This window comes from Delphinus delphis, chromosome 15 (assembly GCF_949987515.2).
Source record: "Delphinus delphis chromosome 15, mDelDel1.2, whole genome shotgun sequence".
NCBI lineage: Eukaryota > Metazoa > Chordata > Mammalia > Artiodactyla > Delphinidae > Delphinus > Delphinus delphis.
The window spans coordinates 81,644,573-81,666,722 of NC_082697.1; the positions used below are offsets into that span (position 1 = coordinate 81,644,573).

The 22,150-nt window shown below is 41.3% G+C and overlaps 1 protein-coding gene across 1 annotated transcript in view; it reads right to left on the reverse strand.

Moving 5' to 3' along the window:
* Positions 1-3,919: 3,919 nt before the first annotated feature.
* LOC132438317 (cytochrome P450 3A29-like) overlaps positions 3,920-22,150 on the reverse strand; it is a 29,336-nt gene continuing 11,105 nt past the window's right edge. The window contains exons 8-13 of the mRNA XM_060032400.1: positions 19,288-19,415; positions 18,121-18,187; positions 12,445-12,605; positions 9,571-9,797; positions 6,955-7,117; positions 3,920-4,015 (exon numbers count right to left, since the gene is read on the reverse strand). Coding sequence (XP_059888383.1) covers positions 3,920-4,015; positions 6,955-7,117; positions 9,571-9,797; positions 12,445-12,605; positions 18,121-18,187; positions 19,288-19,415 — 842 coding nt within the window. The remainder of the gene's footprint in view (positions 4,016-6,954; positions 7,118-9,570; positions 9,798-12,444; positions 12,606-18,120; positions 18,188-19,287; positions 19,416-22,150) is intronic.

A 22,150-nucleotide genomic window follows, 5' to 3' on the forward strand; every position in this document is an offset into this window, starting at 1 on the left:
GCTCTGAAATGCCAGTATGCAATGTTTGCTGTTTTGTGATAAGGGTCACTATGGGAAATAGTGAGACCTGAGGCTGCAGCAGCAACTTGGTTACAATTCTGACTCCTACCTCCATGGCTACCCCTGCCCAGGAGCTCCCCCACGGGTCTCCAGAACCAAGGACTCTATCTCACCTCACCAGGAATAAAGACAGGTGCAGGTCATGAGGACACTAGGGTCTTGTGTGTAGGATCCACCTCTGTATGTTCCCAACTGAGAGGGACACAAAATACATCCCACATGGAATGACTGGGGTGTCATCTGATAACTTCTGACAACTTAGTTCACTCAACTAAACCCACAGCCTTTCTTATTCTTCTTAAAAACAAAACCCTTGCGGAAAGTACAAGCTTTCATCTTCCTCCAAAATATGTACTCGGCTAAGATAATTTTCTCACTAAGCCTTATTTGACCATCACCTGCCCTATTCACCTCAGGACCTGGTCCAGCTGGTTGGAATCTATCCCAGTGGCGATAGGCTAGTCATTTCCCTGCAATAAAATGTAGGCAGTGCCACGTCCTAACCAATACAAATGGCCTTACTCTGCACAGGGGAAAAATAGACGGCATGATCTTTGTGTCCCTTCATTCCACAGCAGGGAACACCTAACGTGAAAAGTCTTACCTACTAAGATTGTAAAGGAAGACATGTGTGCCTGAAGGTCACCCCACACCCATGCCTCTCATCTACTCATCTGTGTACTAATGGGCTTGGCATGTACTTTCAAAGCTCTGTTCTCATGCTTAGCGTGCAGATATGACTAAGACCCAGACTGTATTCAGTTGAAGAGAGAGACAAACAGGTAGTTATAGTACAGCCAAGGTGAACTAATTATACAGGTAAGAGAACACAGTTCCCTCATCAGGTGTAAATGGCTTCTCAGTCCTTAGCACTCAAAGTTGAACCTCAAATAGCATTCTGGGCAGCATTAGGCGCAGATATCAGTATAGATGAAGCATCCTGGTCTTATTTTCCTGTCCTTTTATATTGTTAGCCCAAGTAACTCCTCTTCTGGGAAGCCTATCTAGACTTTCACGGCTGAGAGAAGTGCTCAAGGTATGAAGAGGCAGTGTTACTCTGGAAGGATTTGTGCCTCACATTCAAATTTCACAATCTGGAGTGGGCAAACAATGAAAGCAAGATTATGTGTTTGTAACTCTGCTCCTAAGCCTTCACGCTTCTCAGAAGGGAAAAACTTGATCTTGCCATTTGGGGGTAACCAGGTGGTATTTAAGTTTTGGCAGCTGGGAGAGGGAAATAGCCAACTTTTCTTAGTCTCCTGGTTTGCAGGTGGTGCTGAGTGACAGGACATTCTGTCCTGGCCTTAGAGGAGGTGGGCACCTCACCCCAGTGTCACTGTATGTTGCTTGGGATCCATGCCTGCTGTGTTCAGGCCACATGCCAAGACTAATTATAAAGAAGTCAAAATCCTTGCTCTCATGAAGCCTACACTTAAAAGGGAGAGAAACAAATAATTTCACAAATAATATTAAATTATGTCTGTGACACGTGCTAGAAAATAAGCTCCTTTAGCATTGATACAGTTGACCTTTCTTTTTTTAAAATTCCATTCTCCTTGAAAGATGTGAAGAGATGAGAATCGACAGGACTTGATGCATTGGAAGCGTGTGACCTTGGGCATCCCTGGGTCTGTTTCCTCATCTGTCTGTGAGGAAAATTGACCAGAATTGACCTATGAGGACCTTATCCAAATTGCGAGGCCCCTTGATGGCCTGCTTCTCAACTTCTGTGACCCTGCCCCCTCCTTTATTCTCTTTCCCTTACATGCCATTGAGGGTCCCCAGGTCCCCCAGCCTAGTCAGGAACCAAGAGTTCCTGAGGGCAAGATGGAGAGCCAAGATGGAATAGGATGGACCTGGGAGAAGACAACCAACCATTTAGGTCTTGAGCTCTAAATTCTAGAGTGGTTTCTCAACTGGGGCTGCAGAGAGAGACACAACACACCACACACACACACACACACACACACACACACACACACACACACACACACAGAGCAAGACCTAACCTCAGGCAAGGAGAGATAAATTTCTTGTTCTGAATAGTTGGCCTACATTAAGTGATTCAATCCATCCAACAACCCCATGAGATAGGTATTGTATGGTTCCTATTTTAAAGATGAGCAACAAACGGGGGCACAGAATGGTTGAGTGACCCTCCAAGCACTCATCACCAATTCCTACAGAGCTGGGATTCAGATTCAGTTCATCTAGGTTTAGAACCTGAAGTCTTTACTGTCGCTAGTCTCAGCTTTGCCCTGGAATTAGTGGGGGAACTAGCTCTAGAGCCCAGGTCTTCTGAGAGGGTAGTGACCAGTGTTCTGCCCCGACACAGAGACGAGGTAAGTCTCCCTAGCAAGCCCGTCGATGAGAACTGGGGTGAGGTAGGAGGATATGCTCTCTGCCCCACATGCACTGCAACACGGAGAAAGCCCCCTATCCTGAGGCAGAAGCTCTTCCCTAGACTTCACAGCAAGGGGAAGAGGAGGAGGTCTTCTCATGGCTGCTCAGTTTCTACTCCATCCTGGAGGGTCTCTTTCTTGATAAACTAACCACTAACATCTCTACCACCCTGTACACTTGATAAAGTTCTTTCATATCTCTCTTAATCGATCCTCAGGAAAACTCTGTGAGATAAGCAGTGTTGGGATTATTTACATCCCACTTTACAGGTGTGGAAACAGAAGTTCAGTATGGGAAAGAGTTTTCCCCAGCAATTCAACCACGAATCCACTCATGCCAGGCTGCTGTTCCTGTGGACACTTTCCCCTCCCTACTCAGTCTCTGACTTGGAGTCACTGTGCCTCCCTTCTCTGCCCCCACCCTGCATTGTGTGCCTGCCCACCTTCTGTCACCCCACCCCCCAATGACTTTAGGACTGGATTATCCAGGAAGGGAAGGCAAGGCAGGAGAGGAAAAATGGAGGGAGGGGGCAGAAAAGGGAAAGGAAGAGCCCTGGGCAGCTTCTGATACCAACTGAAACTGATCAGTGCTTGTAGCCTTTCTGCCTGAACAACTGACCAATTAACCATCTTTTATTCCACATTCATTGTGGTTAAGACAGTTGGGAGTTGAGGATGGAATGCAAAGAGGTGTGAAAAACATCTTTCCTGCCTTCCAGAAACATCAGGGGAGATGAAATGAAAACATTAAATCAAACAAATAATATAAGTTTCTCAGTTGAGTGTTACAAAAAATATGTGCTCCAAAAAAGGTAGGTATAAACTACGAATATACTTTCTAAGCAATAGGCAAAGCTGCATTGGATTGGCTCTTACCTATTGAATAGGAGTCAAATTGGAGTTTTGATAAAGGCCCCAACCAACCAGTGATTTTGATGGTCAAAAGCAAGTAGTCACTGAACCTCCCTGATTCAGTTGTATACATTCCCCCCCTAATGTGCACAAAGGCATCAGATTATACTTTTGTAAAGAGATGTTTATTGACTTTCTCAATATAATATTTAATTTAGAATATTCAAAATAAACTCTGTGATATGAACGTCACTATTTCAGTCATCACTATCATTCTTATTTTCATTAGCGCTTGTGAGAAATTTTCATTCTGATCAGTGCTCAGGAGGAGTAGATGGTCCTAAGTGGGGTGTGGTGGGGTGGAGATAGTTCTGTGAGAACCAGATAAGCTGAGTTTGCATATCTGGCATTTATTAATGTATATATATAACACTCCACATAGACAGTGAGAAAGCTAAATGAATGTGCAGAGTCTCTAGTCATCCATCAATCGCAGTAGGGGAATCCAATATTGATTTCTGTGTTTTATCACAAAGTAAATCAAGGCCTCTGTTGTCCTGGGACGCAGCTTCCTTGAAGAACAAAGCGCAAGTCCTTAGGGAAAGTCAGGCTCCAGTTAAGGTCCCATCTCTGGGCTCAACCTTTAGAATAATGGGTTTTTCTAGTTGAAGAAGTACCTGACGCCTTAATTTCAGGTGCCTCTGCAACAGTTAAACAAACACGTGAGAATCGAATAATGAAGCAAGGCCAGCAAGAGAAACAAAGTATTGATATAAAAGATACATTATGGACAATAATGCTTTACAAACATATAACAGCTAGTTTTAGCATCGTATACCTTTGATTCTTTTCTAAAAACTACAAATTCCATGTATTTAATAGATACAGGGATGGTCAGCTTATCTGTTTTTCATAGGGTGAACTTTAATAGTCGTGTCTTTCAAGGAACTGGCCACATTTATGTATAAACTATATGGAGTAAAATTGTTTGCCGCATTCCCTTATTATCTTTTTTATTAAATTAAAATTTCCACCTATTGAGACATAACTGTCTTACAGGCGTGCATAAGTTTAAGGTGCACAGCATAATGATTTGACGTACATATATGGTGAAATTATCACCACAGTAAGTTTCATTAACATCCATCAGCTCATGGATACGAAGAAAAAATATTGTTTCCTTCAGGTGATAGCTCTCAGGATCTACTCTCTTAACAGCTTTCCTGTACACCATACAGAAAGGTTAATAGAGCCATCATGTTGTACGTGGCATCTCTAGTACTTATGTATCTTATAAATGGAAGTTGGTAGCTTCATCCAATCTACCCTCCTTATCTTTGATTGTTTATACTTATTCTTTAAGTTATGTCAAGACGAGATAGTGAAAGCATTCATCCATCATTCTTTCCACGAAATATCTATTGAGTGCTTATTTCATACCAGGCTAGAGACAAAAATCTGGTTGGCTTGTGTTCTTTTTTTGATTTAAATTTTAGGTACAAAGGATGAGGTTTTTAAATTTACCAGATTCTTAGGCATTATGGCCAACTATCTTGAGCCATGTAAAGATAATTTTGTGTCCATTGAAACTTGCAAGGTAATCCTAGTAGGAATCACACGTGTTAGTTACATCGGCCTTCCTCAACTTCTGCAGAGTCCAGTCACCTCTCCCAGTAGAACCCATCCAGTTTCATGATCGGAAGAGGTCGTTGTGAAGCATTATGCCTGTTTTTTTTTTTTTTTTTAACATTTCCTGTCTCCCAAATGCAGTGCAAATGGTGAACTTCTGACGACCTACAGTGTTTGTTCCAGTACTTTTAGCCCTTTTCTCACCCAGTCACTCCTTCAGTGTTGGGGGAACCAACAGAGTGACCTTCTAATCTCAGTTGACTGAAGGGCAAACAAATTGTCATGGAGGAGAGAAGCCCCAGCCTGCGGATGGCTGGGTGGAGCTTCAGGGAGTATCTGCCCTTCCCAGGTGCGCCAGAGGCTCCCTTTCTCTCAGGGCTGAGTCCCCTGTCTGTACACACCTACAGGACGGCCACACAGACTCCCACAAGTAAAACGGAAACCGTCTCTGTCCTCCTCTTCCCTGAGAAAGCCTACCCAAGGGGAGGAGCTGCTGGTTAAATGTGTGACTCCTAGAAATAAGCCTTCTTATAGGGCCGTGTTTGAGACGAAAAAATGGTAACTGTTCTTTGTGTGCTTCAGGAGAGATTCCAGATCTTTCTATAAATGTAACACCTTGTTATTTTAAAATTTCAAATGACATGCATATATGTCCCCCGCAGATAGACATACACACGTACACCAGGCATGTACACAAATGTCATTTGTTAAATTTCAGAAGTTCAAATTGTCACAATTTGTATCCAAGAACTCTAATCAACGGCACATCTAACTCCTTAAGCATTTGCTGGGTGACTGGGAGGCATCGTTCAGAGTTTACGAAAGGAATAAAATGAGAAGCTACAGTTGAAGACGTTCATAGGTATAAAGAAAACATAGGAACCAAACTGGATGGTTCCATGACAAAGTGTTAAGTTAGGTCGTAGGAACCGTGATGCCAGCCTGTGGTGACTGATACAGAGCAGAGGGGAGAGTGGGCTGTGGACTGGGTTGGGGAGGCTCCATGAAGGGGCTCAGGATTGAACTAGAACTTGAAGGGGGAAGAACAGAATCGGGGGGGTGGTGGGCGGGGAAGAGCACACATAGAGTTATTATTAGAATGTAAAGGGAGCCCATCTTTTTTTTTTTTTTTTTTTTTTGCGGTACGCGGGCCTCTCACTGTTGGGCCTCTCCCGTTGCAGAGCACAGGCTCCGGACGCGCAGGCTCAGCAGCCATGGCTCACGGGCCCAGCCGCTCCGCGGTATGTGGGATCTTCCCGGACCAGGGCACGAACCCGTGTCCCCTGCATTGGCAGGCGGACTCTCAACCACTGCGCCACCAGGGAAGCCCAGGGAGCCCCATCTTGATGGCAGCAGGACCCCTGGAAGGTGAGGGGGCTGTGGGAGTCCTTCACATCTGGCAGAAATGCTTTCCATCAGGGGTTCTCACCGTGGCTACACAGGAGAATCCGCGGGAGTGGTTTGAATGCCACACTCCAGGCGAATTATTTTAGAATAAATGAGTTGACCTAGGCATCAGGATTTTTTAAAGCACCACAGTAATTTCATTATACAAGCAGAGGCTGAGAACCACTGCCAGGAGAGCTTCTGTAAGTTCTGGTGGAGAAGAGCATCACTGAAGAGCCATGACTTTTCAGTGTGTGCTCTCATGACTGTGCACACACTTCCCCTTCCTTCCGGTGGACTTGAAATGAAATTTAAAACATTGCTGAGGTTCAAAAGACTGCCAAGAATCATGTCATGCTAACTGCATTGACTCTAGATGACCTTTATGGTTGGATCATTAGAAAGCCACAGGCTTAGCCATCCAGAGCTGAAGGACACTTAAAGGTCACAGATGGCTCCAAATACATTCATGTCCAATATGACAAATTATTCCTTGAATAGAACACATTCATATATGTGTGTGTATGTGTGTGTGTGTGCATATATATATATGATATCTATCTATCTATATCAGTTTTAAAAACTCACAATAAACACAATTAATGCAGCTAGGTAACTGTCTGACCTGTGTTTCTTTGCAAGGTTTGAAGGAGAGGTTCTGCAGGACTTTGATAACAGCAAGTTTCATGTTCATGATACCAAGTCTCATACCAATGCAGTTTCGGGGTCCAGTTCCAAAAGGCATGTATGTGTAAGGATTTCTGCTCTCCTTGTTCTCCTTACTGAACCTGGTTCCACAACAGTAAATGAAACAAATTAACGAAACAGAAAACCCACAAGAGCTCAAAGTCTGAGGCTTAACTTAAACACTCAACTAGTAGCATTAGGGATGCCTGTGTGAGCTAGTCATTGAATCCTGCTGTGGTGATTTTGCTATGAGAAAGGTAAACTCCAGATCCTTCCCATTCCCCGGACCCTATAGGAGCTTTCAGTCCTGTTGAGGAGATGAGATGAATGCTGTTTAAAAACAAATTTCTCTCTAAACACTAAATTTACGTTCAGGCAGTGAGATGTTCATGCTCTGAACTGATTGAAGGAAACGTGGGTTCCTGCCTCCACGCACACTTATGTCGGTCATGTGCTCATGGGGGAAGGCAGCAGGAGAATCAGCTCCCAGGATTTAAATTGTCATTTCCCCCTTGTATTCCCTTCCTTCCCGTCCCCTTGTGTCTGTCTGTCTGTCTGTCTCCCCCACAGCACAGAATGCTTAGGTCACATCTCCATAACTATATGACGCTACTATAGACTAACCACTGATTTCCTTGTCTATCTGTTCCACTAGCCTCTAAATTCCTTGATGGTTAGACCTCTGTTTTATTCAACTTTGACTCCTCAGTATTTGAATATATTAAGGAAAAATATGGAATTGTGGAAAGTGATAATAGCATTGCGATTATGTATATCTTAAAGAGTCCCTACTTTGCAAAACATTTTGGAATATTTACAGACACTGTGACCTCAAATAATATGGGTAGATGGAGGAGGGTAGCAGTAGCATGTGGATGGAGCAGAGACGTGGGATGGTTGTTGGGCAGGGAATGGGCACATATAGATACATCAAAAGTCCTCCACAGGCTAGTGCCTATAGAATATATTTGTGCATACGTCAAAAATTCTCCATGATAGGCTTTTTTGTAAACATTTGGATTTCTCGCTGCCTGGCCGAGTCCCTGACACGCAGGTGAGCACTAACTCTCTGCTTGAGGACTGAATGAATCAAAAACGAACTGGGAGATGAGGATTGACATAAATACACTACCATGTGTAAAATAGCTAGCTAGTGGCAACCTGCAGTACAGCACAGGGAGCTCAGCTCTGTGCTCTGTGATGACCTAGATGGGTGGGATGGGGGGGAGGGAGGTCCAAGAGGGAGGAGATATAGGTATACACACAGCTGATTCACTTTGCTGTGCAGCAGAAACTAACACAACATTGTAAAGCAACTATACGCCAATAAAAAATAAATAAAGTGAACCAAAATGAACAACAGCAAAAAAGAAATAACGGTGAGTGGTCTCTGGTCTTAGGCTCGTGAAGCTGCAGGAGAGGGAGCTACTGAGCTTCAGGGAAACACAGAGGTTCCCTGGGCCAGAAAACAGAGGACTTGGTCCACTCCAACTTCCTGTTTCAAGAAGTGCTATGTGTAGAGGTGATGCTGGCACTCAGGACACTAGGGCGAACAAGATAAAGTCCTTGCCATCAGGGAGCTTATAGTCAGGGGCTCATAAAAGTCTAGATCCCAGCTACTGCCCTAAATTATTCATCTCCAATTTTGCTCACTGTACAATAAGTGGGAAAGCATCCACTCTTTCCAGAGTCCAAACTGTACCGAAGCCAGACCTTGACTCTGAATTCCCAAAGAGGATGCTCAACCCCTCCAAGGAGGAAGTCTCAGACGTCTAGAGAGCAGAGGACTTCTCTTTGGAAGGTCACCAAGTACTGAGGTAGAAGGGACTGGCCCAGGTGTGCAGCCACAGACAGAACCAGGGCACCTGTGTGTATCTCGGTCCTCAGTGAGGCTGCCTGAACCACCAGGGATGAGACCTCTAGGTCCCCAGCCTGCACTCTCACAGTAATGCTAGAGGAAATGTAGCCAGTGTTTAAAGAAATGGAAATGTGGGAACATTAGTGATGAATTCAAAGAGCTAAGGAGAAGGGACAGAAAAACTTAAAGGAAATAAAAGGCCTATACACCTCAAATAAGATAGTGGTTACGTAAATTACGGCATATGCATATAATCACTTATATAATTATATATATATAGAGAGAGAGAGATAGCTAGATAGCTAGACACACACACAAATTCACATAGAATGTTGTTTATAGTTTACTGTGAAATCAAGTAAGCAGTTCAAAACCAAATTAAATATACTACCATTCTAGTTTAAAAAATCTATATATGCCTAGACAAATGTCCATGCGGACATACATCACATTATCAGTGAGGCTTATCTTAAGGTATTAGGAATGTAGACAGTTATAATTCTTTTTTCTAGTCCACAGTTTGTAAAATTTGATTCGCACAATGATCACTCTTATATTAAGAAAAAACATCAAACACTAAAAAGAGGCACAAATAAATGATGGTACAATCGCTCATTTGTCTCCTACAGTAAGAGGCGTCTAATATGCTGGAACCACTCTGGATCAGAGAGGGTTCCCTTCCCTGGGTTCTCCTACCTTTCAGGACGGAACTCCTCAGGCTCTGGCCAGTGTTCCGGATCTCTGTGAATAGTGAAGAGTGGCACCATCACCACTGTCCCTTTGGGAATCAACACCCCATGGACTTCCACATCTTTCTTACAGACTCTCTCAAGTCTAGCAGTAAGTGGGAGTAATCTGAGAGATTCATTCAACACCATGTCAAGATATTCCATCTGTTCCAGGGACTCATAGGTGGGAGGTGCCTGGAAGAAAGAAATAGATTTTGATAAATTGAGATTGGGATCAAACTTCAACTCAGTCTAAATAGTCCTATTGAAATGGTAGGAGCTCCAGAGAATAATTTCAACTGGTAAAGGACCTTAACATTTATAGATGTTATAATATCTATCATGTCTTTTGACCTGCTCAGTGGCCCACTGAGATGTGTGGAGTGGTTATGACTCTACGAGAACATTGGGACAATCCCCTAAACAGGGCCTGAAATCCCGCACGTTATCAGCTAGTGTATTTTCTTTCTCACGAGAACAAACATGACTAATAGACTATGACCCTTAGTCTTAAGTGAAATAGGCCAAAGTCACTGTTTCCTTTTGAAAGTGAGGCCACACATCTGTACCAAGGGAAGAAATGTATAAGTGCAAATCCTCTACTCAGCATAAAATTTTTACCTGAGAAATCTCGTTTACTCATTCTTTTGACTATACCTATAAAATCTGAAAATACTTTATGATGTTAAAACTCTATAAATAATTTAGGGAGAAACGAGTTCCTTTCTAAACCAAATACAAAAACAAAGAGCAAGATTGGGTGCTACAAGGAACACAATTTCAGATCCAGGGAAAGTTACAAGAGGATGAGAACCCTACTCTCAGCCACAGCCTCTGTTGCTGGAACAGTCTCCTATGGTCCCTTCAGGGGTGACTGTTAAGGTCTGAAGGTCTAAACAAGCCACTGCAGCCCCAGAGGCCAGCTCTCCTCACACCACAAAGAATTCCACTCTTGGCAGAGATCTGAGACCAGTGGGGGTGACACGTGGCTGTCACGTGGGGTTATATTTAAGGGGCAACATTGTAGAGGGTGAGAGTTGGCTCAGGAGACAGACACCCTGGCACATAGGTTGGCGTTTTCACCACTAGGTACACGACTAGTATGTGAAAGTATTTCATCTCTCTGTCGCTCAGGTTTCTGAAACGTCACATGGAGATAATTAGAGTTGACACTTCAAAGGCTTGTGTGGCAAACACACTCACTGCTCACCCAGTATCCACGTAGTCCCTGTATTTCCCAGCCCACTTGAAGTTATAGGAAACCAGCTTTGCCAATGGGCTGTGAACCGAGGCGATTATGTCAGTTCGGGGACAAATCATTTGAAAAGCCAGTGAGCAACGCTCGAGTCCCTTATTCCCCAGACAACAGGAAGTCCTCATGTTCCAGATAAGGTAGCTACAGGAAGGTGGAGCCTCTTAGCCTGTATCCCCGAGTAACGCTGTGGAGCAGAGCTGCCCTCTCCCATCCTCCACTAACAATCCATGTTGGTCATGTAGATGTGGGTTAGAAGTAAACCTCTGCTATGAAAGCTCTGAGATTTGAGGGCTCATCTGCTGCTGAGGCATAACTTAGCCTCTCCTGACTTATACAGAATTTTATGAAGATTAAATTCGTTTATAAATAGCATCTAGAACAGACACATATAGTAAAAAAGCAAATGTTGGCCAATAGTGCTCTTGTCATTGTATTATTATAAAAGAGGAAGAAGACAATGCTTTAGCAATTCTCTCTTGCCTGGTGACCATCTTATTACAATGAAAAGAATTGCAATATGTGGTTTACCAGAGAAGACAGATCATCTCTAATTTAGTTAGGCACTACAATCTATCCTTACCTTATATTTGAAGGACCCAGGACCCTGAAGGTGATAAAATTTGTCCAAAACCACAGCCAGGACTCAAACTCACGTCCTCTGTTTCCTACTTTAAGCCCTTTGTTGTTCCGAGGCTCCTCCTAGTCTGCAGTGTACCCAGGGCGGTAGACTGAATTAATGGTCCCAGTTCTCCAGCCCTTCCTGGGTCCATGCCCTTTGCCACCTACCTCTGTGGTTCCCTCCCATCCTGACTCTGGGGTTGGCCAGGTGGTTTACTTTACACCAGTGGAAATCTGGCTAAGTGTGATGCTAGGAGAGTTTTGAAAATCACCCATATGATTGGACTTTTGGTTCTTGCCATCTACCATTGCCTTGAGAAGTAGACAGGTGGAGACTGAGAGGCAGGAGGAGCAAGTGTGGAGTTGAGTCAGCCTAGCCAGCTTAGACAAGGCCAGCCTAGATCAGCCAAGAGCCAGAACCAAGCAAGTCCAGCCAATGTCAGCAGATAACTATGTGGGCACTAGAGCAACAGATGCTTACTGTTAGATGCCACTGAGGTTTTGTGATTTATTTTATTTTATTTTTTTTGCGGCACGTGGGCCTCTCCCATTGCGGAGCACAGGCTCCAGATGCGCAGACTCAGCGGCCGTGGCTCACGGGCCCAGCCGCTCCTCGGTATGTGGGATCTTCCCAGACCGGGGCATGAACCCGTGTCCCCTGCCTTGGCAGGCGGACTCTCAACCACTGCGCCACCAGGGAAGCCCCGAGGTTTTGTGATCTTTATGTGGCATTATTGTGATAACTGATATGCCAGGACCAGCACTTGTTTCAAACCACTTATATTTCTGTGAGTAGTACGCATTACCTACGTTTTCCCCCTTTGTGCTTGACTCTTGAGGTCCTTCCTAAATAGCACAAGTGAAAACTTTGATACTTATGCTTTTTGCAAAAATCTCCTGAGAAGTGGCAAGGAGACATTTGTGCTAAGGCTTCACTTTCCCCCTCCCTCTCCAGGTATCATCACTCACCTTACTGGGGAGAGCTGCGTCAATCTCTTCCTGCAGCTTCTGCTGGATGTCAGGGTGAGTGGCCAATTCATAGAAAAGGAAGGAGAGAGCCTCAGCAGTGGGCTCATAGCCACCAAAAATAAAGATAATACCTTGGGCCACCATTTCTGGGTCAGACAGAGCTAAAAGGGGAGGAGAGACATTGTAGGTAAAGCATGTCAATATAAAACATCACAAGTTAGAGGATGAGAAATCCCAATGAGACTCCCAAATCCCTAGGGAAAAAAATGGAAAAGCAATTCAGAGCAAAACTGGGAGTGGTTTGCACTCTCATGTCTGTTTTACAGAGCCAGAAACAGGCAAAACTTTTCTTAATCCACTTTTTCCTCAAGGTCTGTACTATACTTGGCCCTCTGCTCCTGGTTATGCCACAGTCTCCACCAACACAGCTGAGTAATTTCAAGACATAGCATTTCTGTCTAACACACACAGCATTATCAGTATGCCCCTTGGAGAATCCTAAATGCACTTTAGCTACAAACAGTATGGGGTAGCCATGTTTTTCCTTTAAAAAATTATATTATTCTAGCTAAAGTATAACATGAATTTTTTTGAGAAAGTTTGCAATACTAAGGTTGTACTGTAGGGAAAATTGATAGAAGACTTGGGGCACAAGTCTTCAAATGGATGATCACAGATATACAGAAACTACAGAAAAAAAAAAAAAAAGCTAGAAGAGTGCCGATTGATCCTAGTCTAATCAATGGCATTAAAATGGCAGAAGAAAGAATGTGTCCTTAGAAGGGCATTGGCCAGCATACAATATAGAAAAATAGGACCCAGGGAGTGGAATTAGCAATGCTTATTCAATCATGACCTGAATGTCATCTTCCTCAGTACAAGCCCCCTCTCTTTGCTCTCCCTTGTGCTCAGCAAACAGCCCTTGTGATTATAAATTGGTCTCCATTTTTATTTTCTCCTGAGAAAATCCAAGCATGGTCAGGCTCCAATCTATTTGATGGGACTATACTAGATACTTAGAACACTCAGATCAACATGGTACCTGCCCAATCATGTAATTCACAACTGAAACAATACAAAATGTGTGGAAGAAAGATCTACAGAGTTCTGATTTCCCCATGATGATTTCTGTGAAGCAGTTGTGGGTAAATTCAACTATCAAATTCTTTCCCCCCAGTTAGCATAAACCCTAGGATACTAAAAGTTTAGAGCTGTACTGTCTAATATGTGGCTATTTAATTTAAATTTTAATTGATTAAAATTAAGTACAATTTAACATTTAGTTCTTCTGTGGCATTACCCATATGTTCAATAGCCACATGTCTAGTGATTACTGTATTGAACAGTGCAGATATAGAATATTTCCTACGGAAATTTGTATTGGACCACGTAGTTAGATAGATGTCAGATAGATAGATAAGTAGATAGATAGATAGACAGATAGATAGACAGGGACATAGTTGTGGATATATTTATAATGGTGTGCTAGAGTCATCTCATTCCTCTCTCAAGAATCAATCTGTAAAAATCTAACAATATTGTGAGATGGTTGTCAAACCATTGGTATCTTGAAATTAACCAAGTGTGAGTATTCATATCATGGAAATAAACTAAAAACGAGGGCATTCTTGTTTTAAAGAGACGTTCTGTTCACATCACTGGTTATGAGTAGATATAGAAATACTTGGGGCTCCCCTGGTGGCACAGTGGTTAAGAGTCCACCTGCCAATGCAGGGGACATGGGTTCGAGCCCTGGTCCAGGAAGATCCCACATGCCGCAGAGCAACTAAGTCCATGTGCCACAACTACTGAGCCCGTGCCACAACTACTGACGTCTGTGCACCTAGACCCCGTGCTCCACAACAAGAGAAGCCACCGCAGTGAGAAGTCCGTGCACCGCAATGAAGAGTAGGCCCCGTTCGCTACAACTAGAGAAAGCCCAGGCGCAACGACAAAGACCCAACGCAGCCAAAAATAAATAAATAAAATAAATTTTAAAAACCAAGCAAACAAAAAAAAAGAAATACTTATGTTCATCAGTCTTGTGTAAATATATTTGATGATATGTTTGATGGTCTTATCTTTGTCCACCGAAAGGATGTAGAAGCAAAGAAACCATAGTAGAAATGAACACTCCTAGATCCCAGGTTTTGATTTCTAAATACACTTTCTCACTAAAGGAAACCAGAGCTCCTTTCAGGACTAGTTAAGGGAAACAGAATAGATACCTGGAACGTCTTGCATCAGAATAGAGACACAGATGTAGAGAATGGACACGTGGACACAGGGGGAAAGGGGAGGGTGGGACAAATTGGGAGATTAGGTTTGACATAAATACACTACCATATGTAAAATAGATAGCTAGTGGGACCCTGCAGTATAGCACAGGGAGCTCAGCTCGGTGCTCTGTGATGACCTAGTTGGGCGGGATGGTGGGGGATGGGAAGGACGTCCAAGAGGGAGGGGATATATGTATACATATAGCTGATTCACTTCACTGTACAGCAGAAACTAACACAATATTGTAAAGCAACTATACTCCAATAAAAAAAAAGAAAGCGAGGAAGTTCTCAGAAAATGATACTCTATATACTATAATGGTAGATACACATCATTGTACATTTGTCAAAACCCATAAAAAGGACAACACCAAGAATGAACACTAATGTAAACTATGGACTTTTGGTGGTAATAATATGTCAGTGTAGGTTCATTGACTGTAACAATTGTACTTTGATGTGATCTTTTGATAGTGGAAGAGGCTGTGTGTAGGTGGGGGGAGGATGTGTGTTTGAAATCTCTGTACTTTCCCCTCAATTTTGCTGTGAACCAAACTGCTCTAAGAATAGTCTAGTGGAAAAAAAACCATTTAAGAATAAAAAAAGAAATAAAACAGGATACAGGAGCCTACTTAAAAGGGATCCAGTGGGCAAACCTGAGAGAATTTTAGAATCAAAGTTAAAAGTGATATGAGAATAAACTAATGATGAAAGATCTGAAAATGAAATTAAGAAAACACTCCCATTTACCATTGCAACAAAAAGAATAAAATATCTAGGAATAAACCTACCTAAGGAGACAAAAAACCTGTATGCAGAAAATTATAAGACACTGATGAAAGAAATTAAAGATGATACAAATAGATGGAGAGATATACCATGTTCTTGGATTGGAAGAATCAACGTTGTGAAAATGACTATACTACCCAAAGCAATCTACAGATTTAATGCAATCTCTATCAAACTACCAATGGCATTTTTCACAGAACTAGAACAAAAAATTTCACAATTTGTATGGAAACACAAAAGACCCCGAATAACCAAAGCAATCTTGAGAACAAAAAACAGAGCTGGAAGAATCAGGCTCCCTGACTTCAGACTATACTACAAAGCTACAGTAATCAAGACAGTATGGTACTGGCACAAAAACAGGAATATAAATCAATGGAACAGGATAGAAAGCCCAGAGATAAACCCATGCACATATGGTCACCTTATCTTTGGTAAAGGAGGCAAGAATATACAGTGGAGAAAAGACAGCCTCTTCAATAAGTGGTGCTGGGAAAACTGTACAGGTACATGTAAAAGTATGACATTAGAACACTCCCTAACACTATACACAAAAATAAACTCAAAATGGATTAAAGACCTAAATGTAAGGCCAGACACTATCAAACTCTTAGAGGAAAACATAGGCAGAACACTCTATGACATCAATCACAGCAAGATCCTTTTTGACCCACTTCCTAGAGAAATGGAAATAAAAACAAAAATAAACAAATGGGACCTAATGAAACTTCAAAGCTTTTGCACAGCAAAGGAAACCATAAACAAGACCAAAAGACAACCCTCAGAATGGGAGAAAATATTTGCAAATGAAGCAACTGACAAAGGATTAATCTCCAAAATTTACAAGCAGCTCATGCAGCTCAATGTCAAAAAAACAAACAACCCAATCCAAAAATGGGCAGAAGACCTAAATAGACATTTCTCCAAAGAAGATATACAGATTGCCAACAAACACATGAAAGAATGCTCAACATCATTAATCATTAGAGAAATGCAAATCAAAACTACAATGAGATATCATCTCACACCGGTCAGAATGGCCATCATCAAAAAATCTACAAACAATAAATGCTGGAGAGTGTGTGGGGAAAAGGGAACCTTCTTGCAGTGTTGGTTGGAATGTAAATTGGTACAGCCACTATGGAGAACAGTATGGAGGTTCCTTAAAAAATTAAAAATAGAACTACCATATGACCCAGCAATCCCACTACTGGGCATATACCTTGAGAAAACCATAATTCAAAAAGAGTCATGTACCACAATGTTCATTGTAGCACTATTTACAATAGCCAGGACATGGAAGCAACCTAAGTGTCCATCGACAGATGAATGGATAAAGAAGATGTGGCACATATATACAATGGAGTATTACTCAGCCATAAAAAGAAATGAAATTGAGTTATTTGTAGTGAGGTGGATGGACCTAGAGTCTATCATACAGAGTAAAGTAAGTCAGAAAGAGAAAAACAAATACTGTATGCTAACACATATATACGGAATCTAAGGAAAGAAAAAAAAAGCTCATGAAGAGCCTAGGGGCAAGATGGGAATAAAGACACAGACCTACTAGAGAATGGACTTGAGGATAGGGGGAGGGGGAAGGGTAAGCTGGGACGAAGTAAGAAAGTGGCATGGACATATATACACTACCAAACATAAAATAGATAGCTAGTGGGAAGCAGCCGCATAGCACAGGGAGATCAGCTCGGTGCTTTGTGTCTACCTAGAGGGGTGGGATAAGGAGGGTGGGAGGGAGGGAGATGCAAGAGGGAAGAAATATGGGAACATATGTATATGTATAACTGATTCACTTTGTTATAAAGCAGAAACTAACACACCATTGTAAAGCAATTATACTCCAATAAAGATGTTAAAAAAAAAGATATGAGAGTAAATTACACATGAGAATGTACTGATATAGATAAATAAATAAATGATGGGGGAGAATGAAAAGCTCTCCCTTAAAATAGAACATCAACTGATAAATACAGAAGAATGATGAAATTACAAATTCATTTTGCAAACATCACAGTAATGAAGTTTTCAGTCAAAAACCATCCATGGATGGTAAAACTAGTGGGTGACAATTTGAAGAGGAACACTATATTTCCAGTCTCAAAGGTTTCTCCCACCAGCTGCTTGTTAATGACAAAGGAAAAAATTGAACTTTACAGTAGACTAAGCTAGTGAACACAACTTTAACCAAGTGTTCCAAGTTAAGGTCATCAACACTGGGGCAATGTTCCTCCTGATGGGATGAAGTCTTGATGCAAATTTCCAGGCAGAGGTTCTGACTCATTGGGTCCAGAGGAGCCTGAGAATTGACATTGGAAACAAGCTCCCCAGAGGTTCGGCTGTAGGTGATCCACAGACCATGACTGACTGATGGGCATGACATCCTTGTTATACTTGTCCTTCGAGCTCTGAACAAGGTTGTGCCTGCGTACTTCTAGAAAGTACCTCTGGCTACCATTTCTGTCTGACCACGTGTCTTCCTTCAATTTGGCAAAAATCCCCAGCTGCCTGGAAAACTTCCTGCACATTTTTAGAACCACACCCTAGCTCTGCGCCTCCCCACAGCGGCCCCTCGTAAGCTCTCCCTGGTTACCTTTACGGGTGCCCACATCTTTGGAATTCTGAGAGTTAATCATCAGCTGAAGAAGATCCACTCGGTGCTAGAAGCAGAAAGAGAAATGTCAATGACTGAAAGTCACCTGTTAAGTCAGAGATAAATCAGGAGTGCACATTTCACACCTCTTCCCTGAGAAGACGACCCCTTAAAGAGCAGAAGGCTGACGAGTACTGACTAAGTCCTCAGTGACCAAAACATCCACCTACAAATCTTGGAGATCATGATGTTTCCCTGAGAGAAACCCAGCCATCATGTCCATCTGCTTTTTGGTCCTCACTCTCTCTGATCTTTGGTTTCTCTGGTTTTTGAAACGGCTTCTTAACCAAAGAGTTATCTGCTCTCTCTCCTGTCATACCTGTTTGCTCAGGAGAGCAAGAAGAAAAAACCTCAATCTTTTTCTCCCTCCAGCTTTAATTCTTAAGGAACGGCCACATAAATTAATACCCAGACATTTGCAGAGTTCACTGGCAGCTTTTGTAGAAGCACCTTCAAGAGCCCCATCCTTCCAGATTGCTACACAGCTTTCAGTGCTTTCCTGGGATACCCAGCCCTGTCCCCCTGACCTGCAGACATCCTTGTGCTGGCCTCCAGGCCTCATGAGGCAAAGCTGGCTTAACCAGCTTGCAGCCTCATTGTCAGCAGAAGACCCCTGCCCACTCCAGCCTATGAGAGGGCTCAAATTTAACACAGACTACATTCCGCCAGGTGCCTGATGGGGCATTCCATTGGAAAATCTATAAAATAGGAGGATCGGATTTGAAGTGATTCTTTGCCAATCTAATATTTGGTGAAATATGAGTAAAATCACTTATAAACAGTAATTTTTATCCTTTGACAATTTATTGAAGGGAATTGGTAAAGTCTTAGCTCAACAATATTTATGCAGTGATATACTAATTGGCACACCTATTTTAAACTTAAACATTTCTCTCTGACTCATTTTCTTATCTTCTTCCCCAAAGAACTTACCCCCAAAGGTAAATTACATATTTATTTACCCCCAAAGTTTAGAACTCTTCTACTCTAAAATCTGTAGTTCTCTACCTACCTTTAAAAATGCTGAGATGTGCATAAGTCGTGTGTATACAGCTCAATAAATTACCAAAAGGTGAACACCCTCATGTCACCACCACCAGATTTTACCGTTTCTTTATCTTTGAGGCGACTTTCTTTCATCCTTTTTATAGATTTTGTGATAAAATTCACAGCATTTTTTGGAAACACAGAGAGATTTAATATTTCAAAGACTGGACGAAGGAACGGAAAAAGTGCTGTAAGGGAAAAGATAAAAGGAAAGCAGAGTAAAAATGCAAAATTTACCTGGAGCAATTATAATTTGCACTACCGATCAGAGAGTAAGAGACACCAGGGTTCTCAATCAGGATCAGTCCCTCTATGACCTTTGCTCAGACTTCCAAGCCAAGGCCCGAGCAAGGGCAAGTCCACATATAGGGGTCATCACTATAGTAGTGAGATCAGTGGTCCTCCCTCTATCTTTCACACGACCAGAGGAACAGGATTACATTTTGGACTTCATTGACTTTTATCTACTGAACTACAGTTTCTTTGGATAAAACAGACCATAGTCTGCTACTTCAATTAATCATGGTGTTCAAAAAAATAATGGGATAGATTTAATACAGTGTATGTCTTTCAACCATAATGGAATGTAATTTGAAATCAATAATAGAAAGAAAATTGGGAAACTCACAAATGTGTGGAAATTAAACAATACACTCCTAAATAACCAATGGGTTGTAGAAGAAATCAAAAGGGCAATCAGGAATTACTTTGAAGTGAATAAAAATGAAGTCAAGACATACCAAAACTGATGGAATGTTGCAAAGGGAGTGCTCAGAGAGAAATGTATGGCTTTATTTACCTACATTTTAAAAGAACAAAAATTTCCTATCAATAACCTAATAATTTTCCACCTTAACATTCTGAAAAAAGAGGAGCAAACAAAAACTAAAGCAAACAGAAGGAAGAAAATAATAAAGATGAGAGCCGAAACTAATGAACTAGAGAATAAAAAAAACAATAGAGGAAAATCAATGAAACAAAAGGTTGATTCTTTTAAAAGACCTTTTTCACTAGCTTGACCAAGAGAAAAAACAAAAGACAAATTGCCTGTGTCGAAACTAAAGAAGGGAGACTACCACTCACATTAAACAAATGAGAAGGACTATAAAGGACACCATAAACAGCTCTATGCCAATAAATACAATAACTTAGACAAAATGGACACAAACTACAGAAACAGATGCCAAAAAAAAAAAAAATAGACAATCTGAATAGACCTGTAAGAAGTACAAAGTTTTAGTTAGTAATCAAGAAAAAAACAATTTGACAAAGAAAAGCTCAGGTCCACATGGTTTCAATGGGGAATACTACCAAATATTTAAAGAAGGATTACAACAATTTTTCACAAACTCTTCTAAAAAATAGAAGAGGATGAAACACTTTCAAACTCATTCTATATGGCCAGTATTAATCTGATACAAAAACCAGGCAAAGATAGCATAGGAAAAGGAAACTACAGACCAACATATCTTATGAACATGGATGCACAAATCCTCAACAAATGAATCCAGCAAAATATAAAAAGAGGTATACACCACAACAAAGGGGGGTTTAATTCAAGGAATGCAAGGTTGTGTAATACACAGTTTCAATAGCATAAAGAACAAAACCATATGACCATCTAAATATACAGTAAAAGCAACTGACAAAATCCAACACCCTCCTGTGATAATAACACTCAGCAAAAAGGAACAGAAGGGAATTTCCTCAACCTGATGAAGGCCATCTACGAAAAACCCACATATAACGCGATACTTAATCGTCAAAGACTGGATGATTTCCTCTAAGTTTAAGAGCAAGACAAGGAAGCTTCTCTCACCACTTCTTCTCGACATTGTACTAGAGGTCCTAGCCAGGAGAATTAGGGAAGAAAAAGAAATAAAACGTATCCATATAGGAAATGAAGATGTAAACGATCTCTATCATAAGATAACATAATCTTGTATATAGAAAATTATAAAGACTCCACTAAAAACTTATTAGAACTAATTAACAAGTTCAGCAGGGTTTCAGGATACAAGACCAATACACAAAAATCAATTGTATTTCTATACCTTGCAATAAGTAATCCAAAAGTGAAATTAAGAAAATAACTCCATTTATAATAAAGTAAAAAATAGAATACTTAGGAATAAGTTAACAAAAAAGTGCAAAATTTCTACTCTGAAAACCACAACATTGTTGGAATAAAGATCGAAGTAAATGAAAAACATCCCATGTTCATGTATCAGGATTTAATATTTAACATTTGCTATCTTGACTTAACATTGTCAAGATAGCAAATCTACAGATTTAACACATTCCCTGTCAGAATCCTAGCTGGCTTCCTTGTAGACATTTACAAGCTGAAGTTAAAATTCATATGGAATTTCAAGGGGCCCAGAAGAGCCAAACCAATATTGGGGGAAAAAAAAAAAGGAAATAAGTTGCAGGACTCATACTTCCTGATTTCAAAACTTATACCACAAAGGTGCAGTAAGCAAAGCTCTATGCCCTAGCAGCATCCAAATATATCATATAGCAGTTTTAACTGTAGTCACATTGCACATCATACCACCAGTATTTATTTATGTTTTAACTCAAAGTTTGTACCTTTTGACCACCTTCATTCACTTCCCCCACCACCCAACCCCACTTCTGGTAAATCAAAACTATGAAATAGTTCTTCTATGAGTTTGATTTTCTTCTTTTTGATTTAGCATTTAAGTATTTGTCTTTCTCTGTCTGACTTATTTCACTTATAGTAATACCTTCAAGGTATATCCATATTATGCAAATGGCAGGATTTCCTTCCTTTTGATGGCTTACTAGAACTCCACTGCGCGCGCGCACACACCCACACGCACGTACATATACCTACCACTCTTTCTTCATCCATATGTCAACAGACACTTAGGTTCTAAATATTATTGAATTGTACATT